The 17079-nt window shown below is 47.0% G+C and overlaps 2 protein-coding genes across 3 annotated transcripts in view; one reads left to right on the forward strand and one right to left on the reverse strand.

Annotated features, from left to right (window-relative positions):
- The window catches only part of LOC310660977 (uncharacterized protein), a 776342-nt gene that overhangs the window by 709095 nt on the left and 50168 nt on the right, over positions 1-17079 (forward strand). The window lies entirely within an intron of this gene.
- LOC310660927 (uncharacterized protein) lies at positions 7887-14496 on the reverse strand. Its single transcript, XM_083406504.1, has 2 exons — positions 14413-14496; positions 7887-11408 (listed from the first exon to the last, which is right to left on the reverse strand). The coding sequence occupies exon 2, from the start codon at positions 11387-11389 to the stop codon at positions 9686-9688; it is 1704 nt and encodes a 567-aa protein (XP_083262630.1). The 5' UTR covers positions 11390-11408; positions 14413-14496; the 3' UTR covers positions 7887-9685.

Genomic DNA, 17079 nt, shown 5'->3' on the forward strand with positions numbered 1-17079 from the left:
AACTTTATAAAGGGGATATAAACTTTATAGGGAATATAATGTTAATGGGAGATCTAAATGGGGCCGTTTCATTAGGTTAGGCAGGATAATATAGAAATTGGACACAAAAGGAGGGGGAAATGCCTAATTCCTTTTTGTAGATGACAACAAATGAGTGGACTTATGGAGACAAACATCCATTAGACAAGGAATATACATTTTATTATAATGCTTAAAACTCAACAAGTAGAAGAGATCGGTGTGGGCAACAAAAGAACTGGCTCTTTTGTTCGAAAGCGGAAATACAACTGAGAACAATCTAAGACCACTATTCAGTAAAGGGAACAATTAACACAGAGAAGATGGAGACTAAATGAAGCTTCCGGGTGGGGGCTAAGCTCACTAGCCATCAAAGAATTCATACAGGGGAGAAATCTTTTCAATGCCATGAGTGTGGAAAGAGCTTTTGTCACAGTTCCAGTCTCACTTCCCATCAAAGAATTCATACCGGGAAGAAACCCAATCAGTGTTTGGAATGTGGGATGAGGTTCAATCGAAAGGATAGTCTCACTTCCCATCTAAGAACTCATACAGGTCAGAAACCGTATCACTGCTTTGAATGTATTTTCCAGTATTTTCCGGTTTCTGTCCTCAAGACTTTAGCCATGACATTTTACCCCTCTGCCAGAAGAGCATCTTTAGCTCCCGAGTTTCTGTGGCAACACTTTTTGGGATGTGGTTCTTTGCAGGCACAATTGTATTCAATAAAGGCCTATCTTTCCACTTGGACACTTCCTCCTTTCCTTTTGGTTTTCTGCGGGTAACCTCCAGTCTAGGATTCTCTTTTTGAATTTCTCCTACATACACATGACTGAAATAAATAAATAAATAAATATGAAAATGATTTATAAGGAGACTGAAACACTAAAATTTTTGGTAGGAACAACAATTCAAAAAATGAATCAGCGACAAATTTTAAAACATATTTTTTTCATACTGTGAAGTTCATTTTACAGGTGGTTGGGGGGGGCATTATTCCAAAGCAGAACCCATCTTTTTCACAGGATCCTTATGAAATTTGGGGATGTCTGCATGTGATCCCATCTCTACAGCTCACATATATACACCACAGAGAAGGTGGCCAGAGCCTGAAAGGCGAAAGCATCGGCCTCAAATGCAGGCCTCAGGGATGCTTCCCCTCCATGCAGACCTGTGGGACCCCTTCTCCTTCGGAAGGGACCTCCAAGAAGGAAGCCAGAGCAGATCAGTCCCTGGACCTTGGAGGCAATTCCTAGACTATTCTGGAAAAATGTGTGATGGAAATGACCGGGGGGGGGGCACATCATTAAAATTGTTAAATGTTACAAATATTCTGCCTGAATTTATCCTTTCAACTTGACAGCTCAGGGAAGATACTTAGCTTTAAAAATATAAAATTACCTCCTTTGCCAGTTTCATCCATTTCATTGCCCTTGGAAAAAGGACTCTTTCCCCTGCCACCTCTCCAAGTGTGAAGACATGTATGTTGTTGTTGTTGAGTCGTTCAGTCGTGTCCGACTCTTCGTGACCCCATGGACCAGAGCACGCCAGGCACTCCTGTCTTCCACTGCCACCCGCAGTTTGGTCAGATTCATGTTTGTAGCTTCGAGAACACTGTCTAACCATCTTGTCCTCTGTCGTCCCCTTCTCCTTGTGCCCTCCATCTTTCCCAACATCAGGGTCTTTTCCAGGGAGTCTTCTCTTCTCATGAGGTGGCCAAAGTATTGGAGCCTCAGCTTCACGATCTGTCCTTCCAGTGAGCACTCAGGGCTGATTTCCTGAAGAATGGAAGCATTTGATCTTCTTGCAGTCCATGGGACTCTCAAGAGTCTCCTCCAGCACCATAATTCAAAAGCGTCAATTCTTCGGCGATCAGCCTTCTTTATGGTCCAGCTCTCACTTCCATACATCACTACTGGGAAAACCAGTACTGGCTTTAACTATATGGACCTTTGTCGGCAAGGTGATGTCTCTGCTTTTTAAGATGCTGTCTAGGTTTGTCATTGCTTTCCTCCCAAGAAGCAGGCGTCTCTTAATTTCGTGGCTGCTGTATACACACCTCCTAACCCAGAAGATATGTATACACACCTCCTAACCCAGGAAATGCCCAGAGGTGACAATTGCTGGGCTCATTGTTCTCCCAGGGATACCAGATCTCATCACCGGACTTGCCTCAGGTTCCAGACATGCAAAGGAGGTTCTGTTGTACTTTTGGGTGGTGGGTACTTAAGACATGCTTGCCTATGCTAATCTTATACTTGGGTGTTGTCCAGACACATTTGCCAATGCTAATATTGTGTAACCCTCCCCCTTCTGACATTTTAGCGATGTAGCAACGATGTATTGATGATTCTGTGCAATGTATTGATGATCCCCCCCTCCTGCCGCAAAAGGCAATCAGGCCGTGTTTGTGGCCTAGCCGGGCCCGCGATGTCCTCCCGGGTCAGCAGGGGCCCTGGGCCGGCGGTAAGCGATGCCTCTCCCGCCGCCGCAAAAGGCGAGCAGGCCGCACTAGAAGCCCCGCTGGGGCTCAGGCCAGCAGCCAGTGGCAGAGCAGTCAAGCTCCCTCCCACGCTGCGGACAAAAAGCCGAAAAGGCCGCAACGTGCCCAACCGAGCACGCCAAAAATGCGGCCTAGCCTGGCAGAGGGGCCAAATCTCTCCCCCCCCCATCCAGGCAAGAAGGCCGGCTACTTACCTCAATCCAGCCGCCTGGACACGCTTCTGATATTGATCCTGATCTTGAAAGGAAGAACAGCAAAAGAGGCTTGAGCAACAGAGTCATCCTCTTTTTTTTTGGCCTTAGGCCCACCCCCGGCCGGCCGTCCATTGTCCTCCCTGGCCAAGGGCAGGTCAAAGGCTGGATCAAGCAGGTAGGTGGCACCCACCCAGGTGAGCCCCGCTCGGTGCTGCAAACCCCGCCCACCTGTGGGGAAGGGAGGGTGGATATTCTGGGATATGGTGTGAAAGTTTTAAAAGTTAATGTCGCCCCATGCTCAGAGTTCATACTGCTATTTGAACCTGTTGCGCAACAATAAAGGATCTAAGTCTACTGACTGCTGTTTTGCTCCAAATTACTTGGCTGGAATTTCCTTCTTTTACTGACCGCATGGACCAGTGGGGGACTTGTACCCCAACGAGCTGGGCTGCTAAGTAATCTCTCAACCCAGAGTTTTCTTTAACAGAGGCCATATAAAGTTCCTTTCCCCATTTTCAGGAGCCTGATCTCCATTTGGGGTTCCTCCGTCCGCACCCCAAGGTTCCTCCAAGGCCTTAGGAAAGGAAACTGATGTAGGCTCTGGTTGCTCCCCAGGGCCCTGCAGGGGATTCAGGCTGGGGGGCGGCTGTCTCTTCCTCTGGCCACTGCAGCCCCCAAGAAGCCTTGGAAGGAAGGCAGGAGACCCTCAGCAGACAACAGCCAAGCTCATTTCTTCTCCAAAATGGCTTCCTCTTCTGAGGCCGCTTGCCTGGCCTCTCCCAATGGAGAGGCCTCCTCTGTTGGGCAAACATGGCGAGGAAAGAGGCCGCCCTGTGGAGGCAATGCCATCATGGCAGGAAGGCGGCTGAGGATACCCCGTGAGTGCTGGCACCCAAAGGTGCCACCCTCCTTCAGCCAGGAGGAGAAACCCAGAGAGTGTGGGACCCATGTGGCCCACGGGGGAGCCATGGCATCTCTGGGAGCGGCTGGGGCCTCCAGAAGATACAACATGGTGTTCCTGCCTATTTCAGAAAAGGGCGGGAAATGCCATATCCTGGCCCTGCCGCCGCTGTGGGCTCCTCCTGGGCCTGCCTGGCCATGGGGTGGGGGGAACCCAGCTGACCCCCAAAACAATGGGGGAAAGAGGAACAGCAAGAGAATGAAGGAGAAGCTGGGAAGGGGAACAGCCAAGAGGGAAACTCAGGAGGAAAACTCGCTCAGGAAAGTGGGTGAAGAAAGCAGATTGGCCAGCCGTCCAATGCAGAGGCTTCTGATTGGTCCAGCCCCGCTCTGGGGTGAGAAATGGGGTCAGATGGTTCTGGGAGCCCAGTATAAACTGGTTTTCTGGCTGGAAACCCAGGGAAAGGATGGCAGGTGTCCCTCTTGCTTTGAACTGGCGTTGGGAGTCAGGAGGGAGAGTCCATGGTGAGGGGCTGCCCCCCTTATCAACATGCACCCCCACCTTCCCCATCCCTCTCCCCACCTTCCTGCGCTTCCATGCCTGCCTGTGGGGCTTTTATGGGGGGGGGTCTGTTGGACAAAAACTGTCCAGGGGCTCTTTCCCAGAGGGATTCAGATGTCTCTGTGAAAGAAGGAGTCACAGTACTGCACGGGCAAAGACCCCCCCAGCTCATGCTGGAAAGAGGGACTGCGCATTCCAGTTCACATCACAGATCATTTTTAACCTAAGACCGTCCGAATATCCGTCCTCCAATTCCTATTAGTTAAGAAACTGCACTTTACATGCTTCCCGCAAGGCCTTCTTCATTTTTGCTCCTTAATATGTTCTCCCACCTGTTACATACATTACCTGATCATTCAAATTAGCCAAGTAATTTCGTTGTCCCCGAAGGGGGCAATGATCATTCCTGATCATTCAAATTAGCCAAGTAATTTCGTTGACCCCGAAGGGGGCAATGACAATAAAGATATTATTATTATTATTACCACAGAGGTGTGTTCTGTAATATTCATGAAGTGTTTGAGCATGCGCACTCATTCTTCAGCTGCCACCTGCTATTTCTCCTTGTTATCTCGAGTCACCTCTTAACTGTAAATCTGTCCCTCTTTCAAGGCAAACCACCGACTTCTGACACGTTCTTCCTTTAGTTGTAACATCAGCAAGGAAAGGAGCCTCTGAGGGAGTATTCCCACTTGTCGTGTCCAACATCTGCTTTGTCTCATCTGTTGTGAGACCTGAAACAACTCAGGTTGTCAAGATCAACCATTCTCCGAAGGGACCCCCTTCTTTTGGGTGTCGGTTGAAACCTTTTGCAAGCAGAGGTTGAAACAGAACCTCAGTCTTTGAAGGCAGGCATGCTCGCTTCTTTCTCCAATGCCTTCCACCATGAGAGGAACGCAATGGGGCTGTGAGAGAGACCCCCCTGCCGCCCCTTTGTCTGAGAGCCCTCCTTTCTGCTCGCCTCACAAGAGGGTCCCCGTTGTGTCTCTCCGCGTCTCTGAGGGACAAGCGAGGAGGAGCCCCTCCCCCCGCTGCTGCTTCCCCTCAGTGGCTCGGAGGGAAACGACTTTTCCCGCCTTTTCCCAACTGCCCTCCTATCGAAATCTCGCCTCAGTTTTAGGCGCCAAGGAGGCCGGTTCCTGGCAGACCAGGCTGCAGTATCTCTGGGCTCCCTCGTTTATCTGTGGTTTTCTTCTAATTCGCCCTCATTTCTCTTCATACCTCTTGCTTTTCAAGCTTCTCGCTCTTTAGAAAGGCTGTAGAAACAATCCCTTCGCCACTGCCTGCATCCCTCCCAGCATTTAAAAGTCCGATTTCTTTTCATTTGCTGCGTATAATCCTAACACCAGGACTTTTATTCCTTCCTGGCAATCTCACTTCCAAACCAAGAATTCTTCCCTCACAGTCCTTAAATATCCACTTTGGGGCCGGCATAAAGAACCTCTCTTTTTTCGATTTATTTGAAGGTATAAATTATTGGCCTCAAGCTTTACTGATTGACCATTTTCCATGGGTCCTTTTTCGTGGGTCTCCTGCAAGCTTATTAAATCTCATTTCTGCTTTCTTAATACATGCGTTATCTTATGCCTTTCGGATTTCATATTTAGTCCATTCACATTCCAGGTTAGAAATTTATAAGCCATATGTTAGAAACCCAAGTCTTTCTTTTCGCAAAGAAAACAACACAAGTCCAGCCCCAATAATTCTGACTTGCTCTTCTTCATGAGATTCCACCTGTGCAGGATCTCCCAGCTCCTTCTAATTCTTCCTCCAGAATTCCTCCGCTTTCAGAATCATAACTGTCAACTTTTCCCTTTTCTTGCGAGGAATCCTGCTCCGAATAAGGGAATTTCCCTTAAAAAGGGGAAACGTTGACAGAATCCACACACACGTTTCTTTCTTGGCTTTCCAAGTGAAGCAGATCCCTTCAGGAAACTTCCAGCAAAAGGGTTCCTATTGCATCACCTGCAGTTACACGCAGGGGTTTGTGAACCCTTGTATGTGTGAATGCACTTATCCCTGTCCCATCACTTTTGGAAGCACTGCTATGCAGCCCCATCCGATGCATGCTTACTCAGAAGTAAGTCCTACTCTCCCATGCAGGCAGGCATGGTCATTTCTTTTCTCTTAAGGGGGGTGGGCTTCCACATCTGCCCCTCCCTTGAGTCTCCCCCCACCTAAAGGATCGCATGTGCGTTTCATTCCTTGCATGGGACACTTTTCCCTCTATTTTTCCTGAGATAGAAAGCGGCTGCAGAAGCAGGAAAATCCGCTTGGCGGGGGGAAGAGATCATTTTCGGGGGGGGGGATCTCCTGTCTGGGAAACCCCTCCTCCATCCTCCCCCCCCACACACACACACTCGAGCTGAGGGTTTTTCCCCAGGGGGTGTCTTGATGGAGCCATTTCTGAGCCCAAGACACCTCCTGCCGCTGCGCAGACTTTCGCCTCTTCTCCATCCCAGCCTTTCCTTGGGATCCCGGAGCCTCTATTTTGGGGGAGGGGCAGAGACAAGATACCCCCCCCCCCATGGCAGTAACCCCCGTCTCCCTTGCGGTTAGTCTGCTTAGATGTGGGCTCTGGGGCAGAGTCCTTGGCACAGAGGGAGGGAAGGGGGGCAGAAGCAGGAAATCTGCGCGCATGGCGAGGGAGAGGCGGGCTCGGTGCCCTCGGCTTTGCAAGGGTTAAAAGGAGCTGAGCTGGCTGCCAGGTGGAAGTCACAAACTATACCCACAAAGGAGGAATCGATTTGTAAACTAAATGAATATTTAATTTTGGCAAAATGAACTGCTATAATCAGAAATCAAAAATTTTAAAAAGAGTGGAAATGTTTTGATGAATATATGGCAAAATGTTGCTCAAAAAAAGATATGCTAATATGCCTAGATTAAAATGCGAAGTATTGGATGGAAGAAAAATTAGTAAGGAAAGATAATAAGAATATATAGATGATTTGAGAAGGTTGTAGAATGCAAATTGTATAATGTGGAAATCGAGTGGGGGCGGAGGGAACTGGGAGGAAGGAGAAATGAATAATATGATGGATTGAGGAAATGTAAATGTGGGGGGGGGTGGGAAGGCAATGGTCTTGACTTTGGTACATCTGTATTGTAAAGCACAGTACTGCAATATGTGAAAACTAATAATTAAAAAAAAGGAGCTGAGCTGGATTCCTAAAGAGGACAGGAAGCGGAGATTTCGCTGCACTTCAACCCCTGCATGCGCGCAGACACGCGCACGTGGGGATTCAAGCCAGTCCCGTGTACACCCGCCACCCCCGCCCTCGCGCGAGTCAGCGGCCATATCCCGTTCTCAGCGGCTCCCGCCCAAGTTCATGTTTTTCTAAAACCCCAGAAGAGGCTGGCGGTGCTGCTTGGGCTGCGCTTGGCCCGGGATGTGAATTGCAAGCCGGTCTGGTCCTCCTCAGCCCCCCCCCCGCCCCCCAGGTCTGCCCGAGAGACTCAGCAGGGGGAGGGGGGCTGTTGCTGCTGCACCCCCAGAATTATTCTTCGGGGGGGGGGGAGGCCAGGAAGATGCTCTGGGAGCAGAGCCCCCCCCCCGCCTCCAGGGGGCGCACAGAGCAAAGAGACGCCTGGCCGGAGAGAGAGGGAAGAATGGGAAGAATCCAGACCCGGGACCCTGTAATAAATGCCTTGACATTATGACAACACTCGCCCCTTAGGAACGGGCTGCTTACAGACGAAGGCATGGTTTGGAAAATCATTTGTATTAGTTTTCAATTACAATATTCCAATAAAAGCCTCATTATAACCATGCCACATTATAATACTATTAATAATATGAATCATTCAAAAGCCAAATTGTACAATTTAGGTGCCCCCCCCACGTGCTGGAATTGATGGTTTGATTTACTTTATTTCTGCGTTCCAAAATCTTATAGATTTCCACCACACTCCAGTCAGAAAAACAAACCCTTATACCCCAAATGCAATTTTAACGACTTCCATTCGCATTAACACATTCAATGATTTATAGTCCTACAGGTGAAGCATTTAAGCTCTCTCTTTGTTCTTTTTGTTATTCTGTCCATGATGTTTCTTCCTGTCCTTGTAATATATTGTCTATCTTTTGTCAGTTGCTGTTCTCCATCATTCCTCGGGCAGAGCTAGTGTCCCACTGCTGTTTCAGAAGTTCTCCATTGCTCTGTCCGGAGCTTCAGTGTTTTGCAACATTAGCAGCAGCTGCAAAAATCATAGTGTCCCTAAAAAATATCCTGTTTTCGCCATTTTTCTCTCAGCCCGGGGAGTAGAGCAAGCTGTCAAACTTAAAATAACTCAGTAATGAACCTTCTTTGGCAAGCTCACAGGTTCACTTCCAATTAAATTAAATTCAGTTTAGTCCGAGGATGATAAAGACTAGGGAAGAGTCTTAAGTCTCCTTAAGTCTCCATCATAAACCTTTTGTAGAATAGAGCTTCTCTCCCTTCCCCCCCCTTTTTATTTTTACTTTACACACACAAGTCCATTTGATGTTAGATTCCATCTCTGCAATCCATTTTTCACTGCTAGACATTGTTTGGATAAATATGACAACATCTGGAATAAGTTTATGGCTATTAACATCTACATGTGTATTAGGATAACGACCCTGTATCAATTTATATAAGAATGTTTGAGAGTATATTGCATTGCATTTTTGTATATTGTTCTTTTTTCTTGCACATCTTTGTTATCCCCCTTCCCCCTTTTTTCTCTGTATCACTTTATTTTTTTATACCTGAAATTATTTCAATAAAATATTAACATTGCAGAGAGAGAGAAAGAGAGAGAGAGGGGGCGGGGAGAGAACGGCCCATCCTGTTCTCCTGAAGGTTTAGCCCCCTGGCAGGACTCGAACGCAAGACCAGTGCTCTCCCCTCCTGCAGCTTCCAGCACATGCTATTCAGAAGAACTGCTGCCTCCAGCTGTGGGGGCAGAGCATAATCACGACATGCAAAACTAATATTGTTTAATTATTATGCAATTCTACTTTTACTTGTCCCCCCCCCCCCAAAAAAAAACAAATTCCACTGATTCCAACTAGTTAAAAGCTTTTCCAGATATATAGTAAATTGTCCTAAATATTAAGAAAGCACGAGCTGTTTAACCATTAGGGTTGTGCAGAGTCACCCTGATCTCCCCGGGATCAGTCAGCCCAGGGGTCAAGCACCCAGATCAGTTCAGGGCCACAGCTAATGTTTAAGTAGGGGGTGGTTTAACCCCTAATTAAATGTGCAATCTGGAGGGGGAAGGAGGAGATTCTGCATCTCTTCTCCGCCTACAGAGAGGAAGAGTAGCAGTAGGGAGACAGCGCTTTGATGGAGGTAAGAAACACTTTATTTTTCCAAGTCTGCCCTGTGACGTTTTAGAACAATATATCTGATATCATTCTAATAACTTTGAACAGGTCAGTGTAGATCCAGCCTCAGAGTCCCTGCACTTAGCGAAAAGGATATGGGGGGGCGCTTATACAGAGATCTAAGGCTGAACAGGAGCTGTTGTGTTGCCCCTTCATTTAGGGAGAATATTCATCGCCCTTCTCTTCCAATATCTGGCTATCAAGCGGAATTTGCTGTTGTCCCCCCGTTCGCTCATCATCTCCTCCTCCTCTGGCAGCAGAGCCTCCTTATTTGCAATCTTCTGTATGATCTCTGCTTCTTTCTTCACGTCCTTCAGCAACTGAATCCTTTTCTGATATCCAAGCTTGCGTTCATCCTCTTCGGACGCAATGAGCATGTCGATGTATTCTGGAGTGGAGAGCGGGTTGGGCTTCAGGGCAATTTCCTCCAGGCACCGCAGGCTTTGAGACGCTCTTTCAATGTTTTCGAACAAATTTTCTCTTACCTCGATGTACTCCTGGCTGAGGTGCCAAATCAGCTCCTCCGCTGTCATAACCCCATGGCAGGCGTACTCGTACTTTTTCTTCAGCTCCGCATAGGTCTTCTTCTCTTTCCTTATTTCGTCCTTAAATTGGTAATCCTGGTTGCAGTGGTCACTGGCTGAGCACTTGCCGGGACAAACGTTGCATTTTCCTGAGAAGAAACTGATAGCGGAGCAAAAGCGGTTCAGCTGGTCCCAGGTATGCCAGCAAGGATAGTGGCAGGTGACCTTACAGTTCTTGCAGTTGGTTGCATATTGATGAGCTCCAGAGAGATCTTGCTGCACTTTGATGGTGACTGGGAACTCATACTCAAAATCTCTGTTGGCCACCATGTCAGCTTTGTGCTGGTCAAGGGCTTGTTCCGTTTGCTTCAGTTCTTCCAGTTTGACCAGCCCGGTTTTGATCTGGGGCAGCAGGCCCTGTACAACCGTCTCCAACTCTTTCCGCTCCCTGAGAACTTCCTTCGTCAAAGACAAACTCCTCGCGTTCAGTTTGGTTAGCGAGTCAAAGTAGGTCTTCATGCTGATCATACCCATTTTCCAAAACATTTCGTCAAAGTTAGGGCTCTCCCCATACCCCACAACATTGTTGGCAAACAGGGCGGAATTGTTGAATTTGAAATGCACGGGGTTCCCCTTGCCATCTTTGGTGCATGGAACGTTGGCCGTCTTAATGGCCTCAAGGACCAGGGGAGTCTGTGAATCTGCAAAGGTGATCAGGAACTGGATGTTCTCCTTGATATCTTTCCCAAAGATGGAGAGCACGGAATCAAAGACGTATTTCTCGGCTGCTGTTAAGCGGTTTGTGGAAGCCTTGACCACAAAGCAGACGCAATCGATGTGGTCAATGCCTCCTGGAATGGAGAAAAACTCCCGGATCTTCTCAACTAACTTTTTGTCCTGTTCTATTCCTCTCGTGTCTCCGAATCCTGGAGTGTCAACAAAAGTGAGGGAGCAAGGGATCTTGAGACCTTCTTGATAGTTCACCACATAAGCCATCACTTCGGATGTCTGGCTTTCTGCTTGGTGTCTGCCGGTCACTTCATCGATAAGTTTGAACCGGAATTCATCTCCCCATTGCACGCCCAGGATGTAGTTGATCATCCCATTGATGAGAGTGGTTTTCCCTGATCCAGACGCTCCCATCATCATGATCACTTTGTTGGCGATCTGCAAGTTCTCTTTTCCTAAATGGTACTTTGGGGACGTTTCAGACGCCTTTTTCAGTTTTAATGCATAAACAGAAGGTTCACCCCTTTCTACAAGGATACTTTCTTTGAGATATTTCTGAGGTGGTTTGATTTTACTTCTTTCCTGTGTTCTGGAAGACGCCATCTTCTTTTTAACAAATTTGCTGTCACAATTAAAAGATAAACACATGCATTAGAAAAATAAATGTACTCTTCTTCCTATCATTATGATTTTATTGCTTTCGACACACGTCTCAGGAAAAAGTACAAAATGTAATAAAAACAGTTCGAAAATATTCTAAAACAAATAGTAGCAACTTACAAAATAAAAAAACCCAGTGCCAAGCAGACTGTCAAGGCAAAAACTTGTTGGAACAGAAAAATGTCTTCTATTTTTTTCTGGGTGCCTGTCCTATCTTGACAGAAATGCTGTTCCACAGATCAGAGGCAGCCACACTAAAAGCCCTGCTCTGAGTTACCAGTTAGAACCTGGGTGCATATCTCGGGTAAGAATTTCTTAGTTATCAAAGAAACAAACAAACAAAATCAGGACGGTCCCAAGTCGGAACATTCAGGTGTGATTCCAGTAATGCAGAGAATTGGGCCCCTTCCAACTCTGCAATTCTATGACTATGATTTGGAGCATATGGGAGACCCAAATGCCATCATCCCACTCACCCCAAAGTAACATAACTCACACATCCCCTGCCCCAAAGTATCTGCTGTGGAGCTGAAGGAACCAAATTGTTCAGAACAAAACAGACTTGATTCCCATCACTTGGGGGTAACCAAGGGCAGAGGTGAAATCTAGCCCCCACTGCTATGTTATGTCTTAGCCACCATGTTGCATTCTGAACCCTATCCATATGGAAGCCACCCTTCCCAAGAAGGCTTCTGGTCTCACCAAGCATCCACTAGTCTACTTGTGAGGTGACAAGGGTTAGGCCCAACATGACCACAGGGCTCATTCGCAGTGAGAGCCGGGCTCTCAACCAGGCCCTCTGGCTTGCAGCCAGCTGAGATGCTATGGTTGACACCCGGAATGTTAACTATTAGCAAAGAGGTTTTTGGATCCTGGACTGTTGTTCTTTGGCCAGAGTCTGTAGGTGTGTACTGCCTCCTCACCCTTGCTTTGCAAAAAGCAAATAACCAAACCTTTATTCTTGCATCAAAAGACACCTACACCCTTACACCAATCACCCTCTTCTTTCTGTTTCCAAATACACTTTGCCAGGTGCTCAGGTCACCTCTTAAAAATCATTTCCTTGTCTTCTCCAAGGGCAATGATGGGAGTTGGCCTTCCTAATCTCAGTCGTCTAAAGATATGGGCAATTTGCCCTTTGCTTACAGCTCTCTTCCTCTGTTTGCAGAGTCCCTCTCCCCAGCTATCCAACTCATGTAGAAATATTGAATGTCGGAAACTGGAAAACATTCTTTTGTGTGTCTTGGGTGGGGTGTGTGTTTCAGAGTTTACTTTCAGACAGAGGGAGACATGCCGGGAGTGAGAGGCAGAGAGAAGCAATCCCATGTTCATGCAGCAAGTTGGCAGCAGCAATATAGACCCAGCGGTGGAGAAGAAATTGAAATTGAAATACTTTATTGTCACTTGTACAACTTGTATACAGTGAGATTACACAAGCACCCCCCACTCAGCTCTCTTGGTCTTAATTCCCCTTGTTTACTGACCCACACCCACCAAACCCGAAAGTCAGTTGCCCTGTTGTTCTCTTCATTCAGCAGCCTAACAGCCCACAGACAGAAGCTGTTCTTTACCCTGTTGGTGCGACTAATCCTGCTTCTACATCTTCTGCCCGAGGGCAGGAGATCATCAAAGTGCCGGCCAGGGTGTGAATCATCCCTGAGGATTTTCCTCACTCTCCTGAGGCAACGTTCTTCTGCTATTTCATCCAGTGGATTTACGGGACAGCCCATAATATTTTGTGCTGAGTTTGGATTTGATATCCTGCTTTATCACTACCCGAAGGAGTCTCAAAGCGGCTAGCATTCTCCTTTCCTTTCCTCCCCCACAACAAACACTCTGTGAGGTGAGTGGGGCTGATAGACTTCAGAGAAGTGTGACTGGCCCAAGGTCACCCAGCAGCTGCATGTGGAGGAGCGGAGACACAAACCCGGTTCACCAGATTACGAGACTACCGCTCTCAACCACTACACCACACTGGTGCCCTCCCAGGTGCAGGATAGCTGCTCAGGTGCATGGAGCAGTGAATGCGCCGTGCAGCGGGGGGCAAAGCAAGCTGCTCACAGGGGTGGAATGAGCCACCGATGGCGGACATTTAGTGCGCTGCCCGCCTGCGACTCCTAAGCCTCCCCCAGCTGGCAAAACGAAGGGGAAAGGGGGGAATGCCACCGGCAAAGCAGCGCAGCTCCCCCTGACAGCGAAGACACCCGAGGCGATCCACCCCCACCACACCCCCTTCCTCTGCCCCTGAATAGACCATGTTGGCTGCAGTCTCTTATCCTCCTGTCTGTCTCTGCTTGTTTCTTAACTGAGTCACATGTCCACACGGATTTTCACTTGCTGCTGGGATTTGGGACTCTTGGGCTTATTTTCAAAGTTTTTGGAGGGTCTTCAGTGGCAACTAACAGAGAGAGAGAGAGAGAGAGAGAGAGAGAGAGAGAGAGAGAGAGAGAAGGCCCTCTCTCTTCTGGTCTTGCAGTAAAAATTGCAGTTTTCGTGGTTGCATTTTGTCTTTCCTTTTAATTTATATTTAACTAACATTTCCATGTTAATCTTTCTGTAAAGCTGGTAGAAACTACTGTATGGGAGGCTTCAAAAGCAGTAATGAGAGGTCAAATAATTCAAAAGGCATCATTAAAATAAGCAAAGGGAGAAGGCAACTTATGGTCCCAACTGAGCAGCTGTGGGGGTTGCTCTACAAAAACATTATAGAAAATTAGAGGTATTAAGAAAACAATATGATCTCATAAACTGTGCTCAAACAGAAAAAAAACTGAGGTTTGTAAGACAGTGTTTCTTTGGGAAAGGAAACAAACCTGGCAAATTGTTACCAGATTTTCTAACAAAGAGCAATATATAAAAAAAGCAGCACAACCATCTTCCCCACTTCTCTATTGTCTCTTGAGACAGACAGATGCCAACATCCCGTTCCCACGCAATCACACCCCCTCCTGCAGCTCCAATCTCACCTTTTCTCTCTTTTCCAGATTTCCAGGGTCCTGGTGAAAGCTGAGAGGAGAAATCGCCCTCTCCTCTCCTCTTAGTGGTTCCTGTCATGGAATCACAGAACTGAAGAGTTGAAAGGTACCCAACTCCTGCAATGTCATGCAGGAATCTCAGCTAAGCAATCCAGCCTCAGTTTAATAACCTCCCATGAAGGTGAGACCAGCTCTTATCACCAGGAAGTTCTCCCTCATGTCTAGTAAGAATCACCTTTCTTGTAATTGAAACCATTGCCTTGGGTGCAGCAAGAAACGAACTTTTTCCGGAAAGAGCAATCTGAAGTTTACAGCATGTTATTCCCTGAGGGAGAATTATCTAAAATGATTTACAGGTGTTATCTGACTCCGAGTAGGCTTGCTAAGATGTATAAGGCTGAATCAGATAAGTGCTGGAGGTGCAATGAGGTCGAGGGGACGTTCTTTCATATGTAGTGGACCTGTACAAGGGTAAAAGAGTATTGCGAAATAATTTATAATGAATTAAAAAAAAAATGTTTAAAAGCACTTTTCCAAAAAAGCCAGTGTCCTTTTTGTTGGGGATAATTCAGACGGAAATTCCCAGCTGTCAAAAAAGGTTATTTCTGTATGTCACTACTGCGGCCCATGTTTTGTTAGCCCCAAAATGGAAAACGAGTGAGGTCCCAACCAAAGAAGAATGGCAACTTAAGCTGATGGAATATGTGCAGCTTGCAGACCTAACATATAGAATGCGAGAACAAGAAGAACATATAGTGGCACCTCTACTTACGGACGCGATCCATTCCAGGGTGCCGTTTGTACCCCGAAAAGTCTGTAAGTAGAGCGCTGCACATGCGCGTGGCACGATATAGCGCTCCTGCACATGTGCGAAGTGCACAGATTGCTCCTGCGCATTTGTGAAGTGGCGAACTTCCGGGTTTGCCGCATTCGTAACCAGAAAAAACACAACATGAAGCAAACGCAGCTCAAGGTACGACTGTATATTTAAAGAAGACCGGGAGGTATTGGGGGGGGGGGATTGTGTACACCTGAAAACGTTGGCAGCATTAAGATAAATTCAACAATGTAAATAAGTTTTGATGGATGTATTAATGGAATACTGAATGGTTTAATTTATATAAGATATGTGGGGATGTATGTTATGCAAAATGAACCATGGGAAGAGAAGAAGGGAAGTCATCAGTATTTTAAGGTTGTTTAAATGAATATTCTAAATTGTAAAACAGAAGATTTAATAAAAATTATAAACAAAAAACCAAATAAGCCGCCAAGCTTCTATTCCCTCCTCTCGTCTAAGTGGCAGCGCTCCAGCTAGTAAACATGACTGTCCCATCACCTCTGAGTCTTCTCTTTTTCAGGTGAAACATACCCACTCATTCCTTTTCATCTTCCAAATGCATTCCCCTCCATGAATGTAGCCAGGGGTTGGGGTGAGGCAGCTGCCCCCCCCAAAAAAAATCAAGTAAAAGAATGAAAATATTTAACAAAAAGTATAAATTGTAGAAAGATTTGGGCAGGTTGTTCTGAGCACTTGGGGTAAAAATAAAAGAAAAAGCAATTTAAAACAACTGTTGTTGAGACATTTCATTCTGAATCTGCTAGACAGAGCCAGACAGAGGATAATGACAGGTGGGTTTCCACCCCCCACCCACCCCCCGGACAAATACTGGCTGCACTTTTGGACTGGGTGAAACTAAAAGCATTATTTTTGTGTGCACACAGGCTATGAGTCACTGAAAAGTCCCTGTGTCAGGGATGAGAAAGGGACAACACAAATTCACAAGTTTCTTAAAACAACTTACCGTATTTCTAATCACCCTGATTGGCTCTGGGGTGGGGGGCAAACAGCCAGATAAGGAGGGAGGTGTGTTTCCTCCAACCATGTGCTCTTCCAAAAGTGTGTGCGTGTCCACACTCCCAAACACTTATCTGTGTTTACCTCCAACCACTTGTCACCACTCCCTTTCAGAACCCGCTTCCTTGGTCACCTTCCTGGAAACACACCTATTTCGAGAAGCTATTCAAATAAAAAGTTGGATGGCAGTGTGTGGGTTTGTTTGTTTTTAATATAGCTGGTTGAGTGTGGAGAGTTTAACTGGAGCGGCGTGGCTCATTTTCCTACAGAGCAGGTTGAAACCTGAATTTCAGATGGGAGCAGGGAGACCACAGAGTGAAAACAGAGCAGAAGTTAAATGAGGTGGGGGAGAGCACAGCCACAGGTACAAGACTGATATTGGGGCTGGAGCACCCCCTCTTAGTTCAAAGTGTTGGTGCTGACCTTTAAAGCCCTAAACAGCCTCGGCCCAGTATACCTGAAGGAGCATCTCCACCCCCATCGTTCTGCCCAGACACTGAGGTCCAGCTCCGAGGGTCTTCTGGCGGTTCCCTCCCTGCAAGAAGTGAAGATCCAGGAAACCAGGCAGAGGGCCTTCTCGGTGGTGGCGCCTGCCCTGTGGAACGCCCTCCCATCAGATGACAAGGAGATAACTATATAACCTTTAGAAGACGCCTGAAGGCAGCCCTGTTTAGGGAAGTTTTTAGTGTTTGAAGTTCTATTGTGCTTCTAATTCTGTTGGGAGCCACCAGAGTGGCTGGGGAAACCCACCCAGATGGGCAGAGTATAAATAAATTAGTAGTAGTAGTAATCTTATCACG

Source organism: Podarcis tiliguerta, assembly GCF_965153285.1.
Source record: "Podarcis tiliguerta genome assembly, chromosome: 12".
NCBI lineage: Eukaryota > Metazoa > Chordata > Lepidosauria > Squamata > Lacertidae > Podarcis > Podarcis tiliguerta.

Excerpts from the sequence above, each read along its gene's own strand:
- LOC310660927 (XM_083406504.1), bottom strand. The coding sequence starts at position 11,389 with ATGGCGTCTTCCAGAACACAGGAAAGAAGTAAAATCAAACCACCTCAG.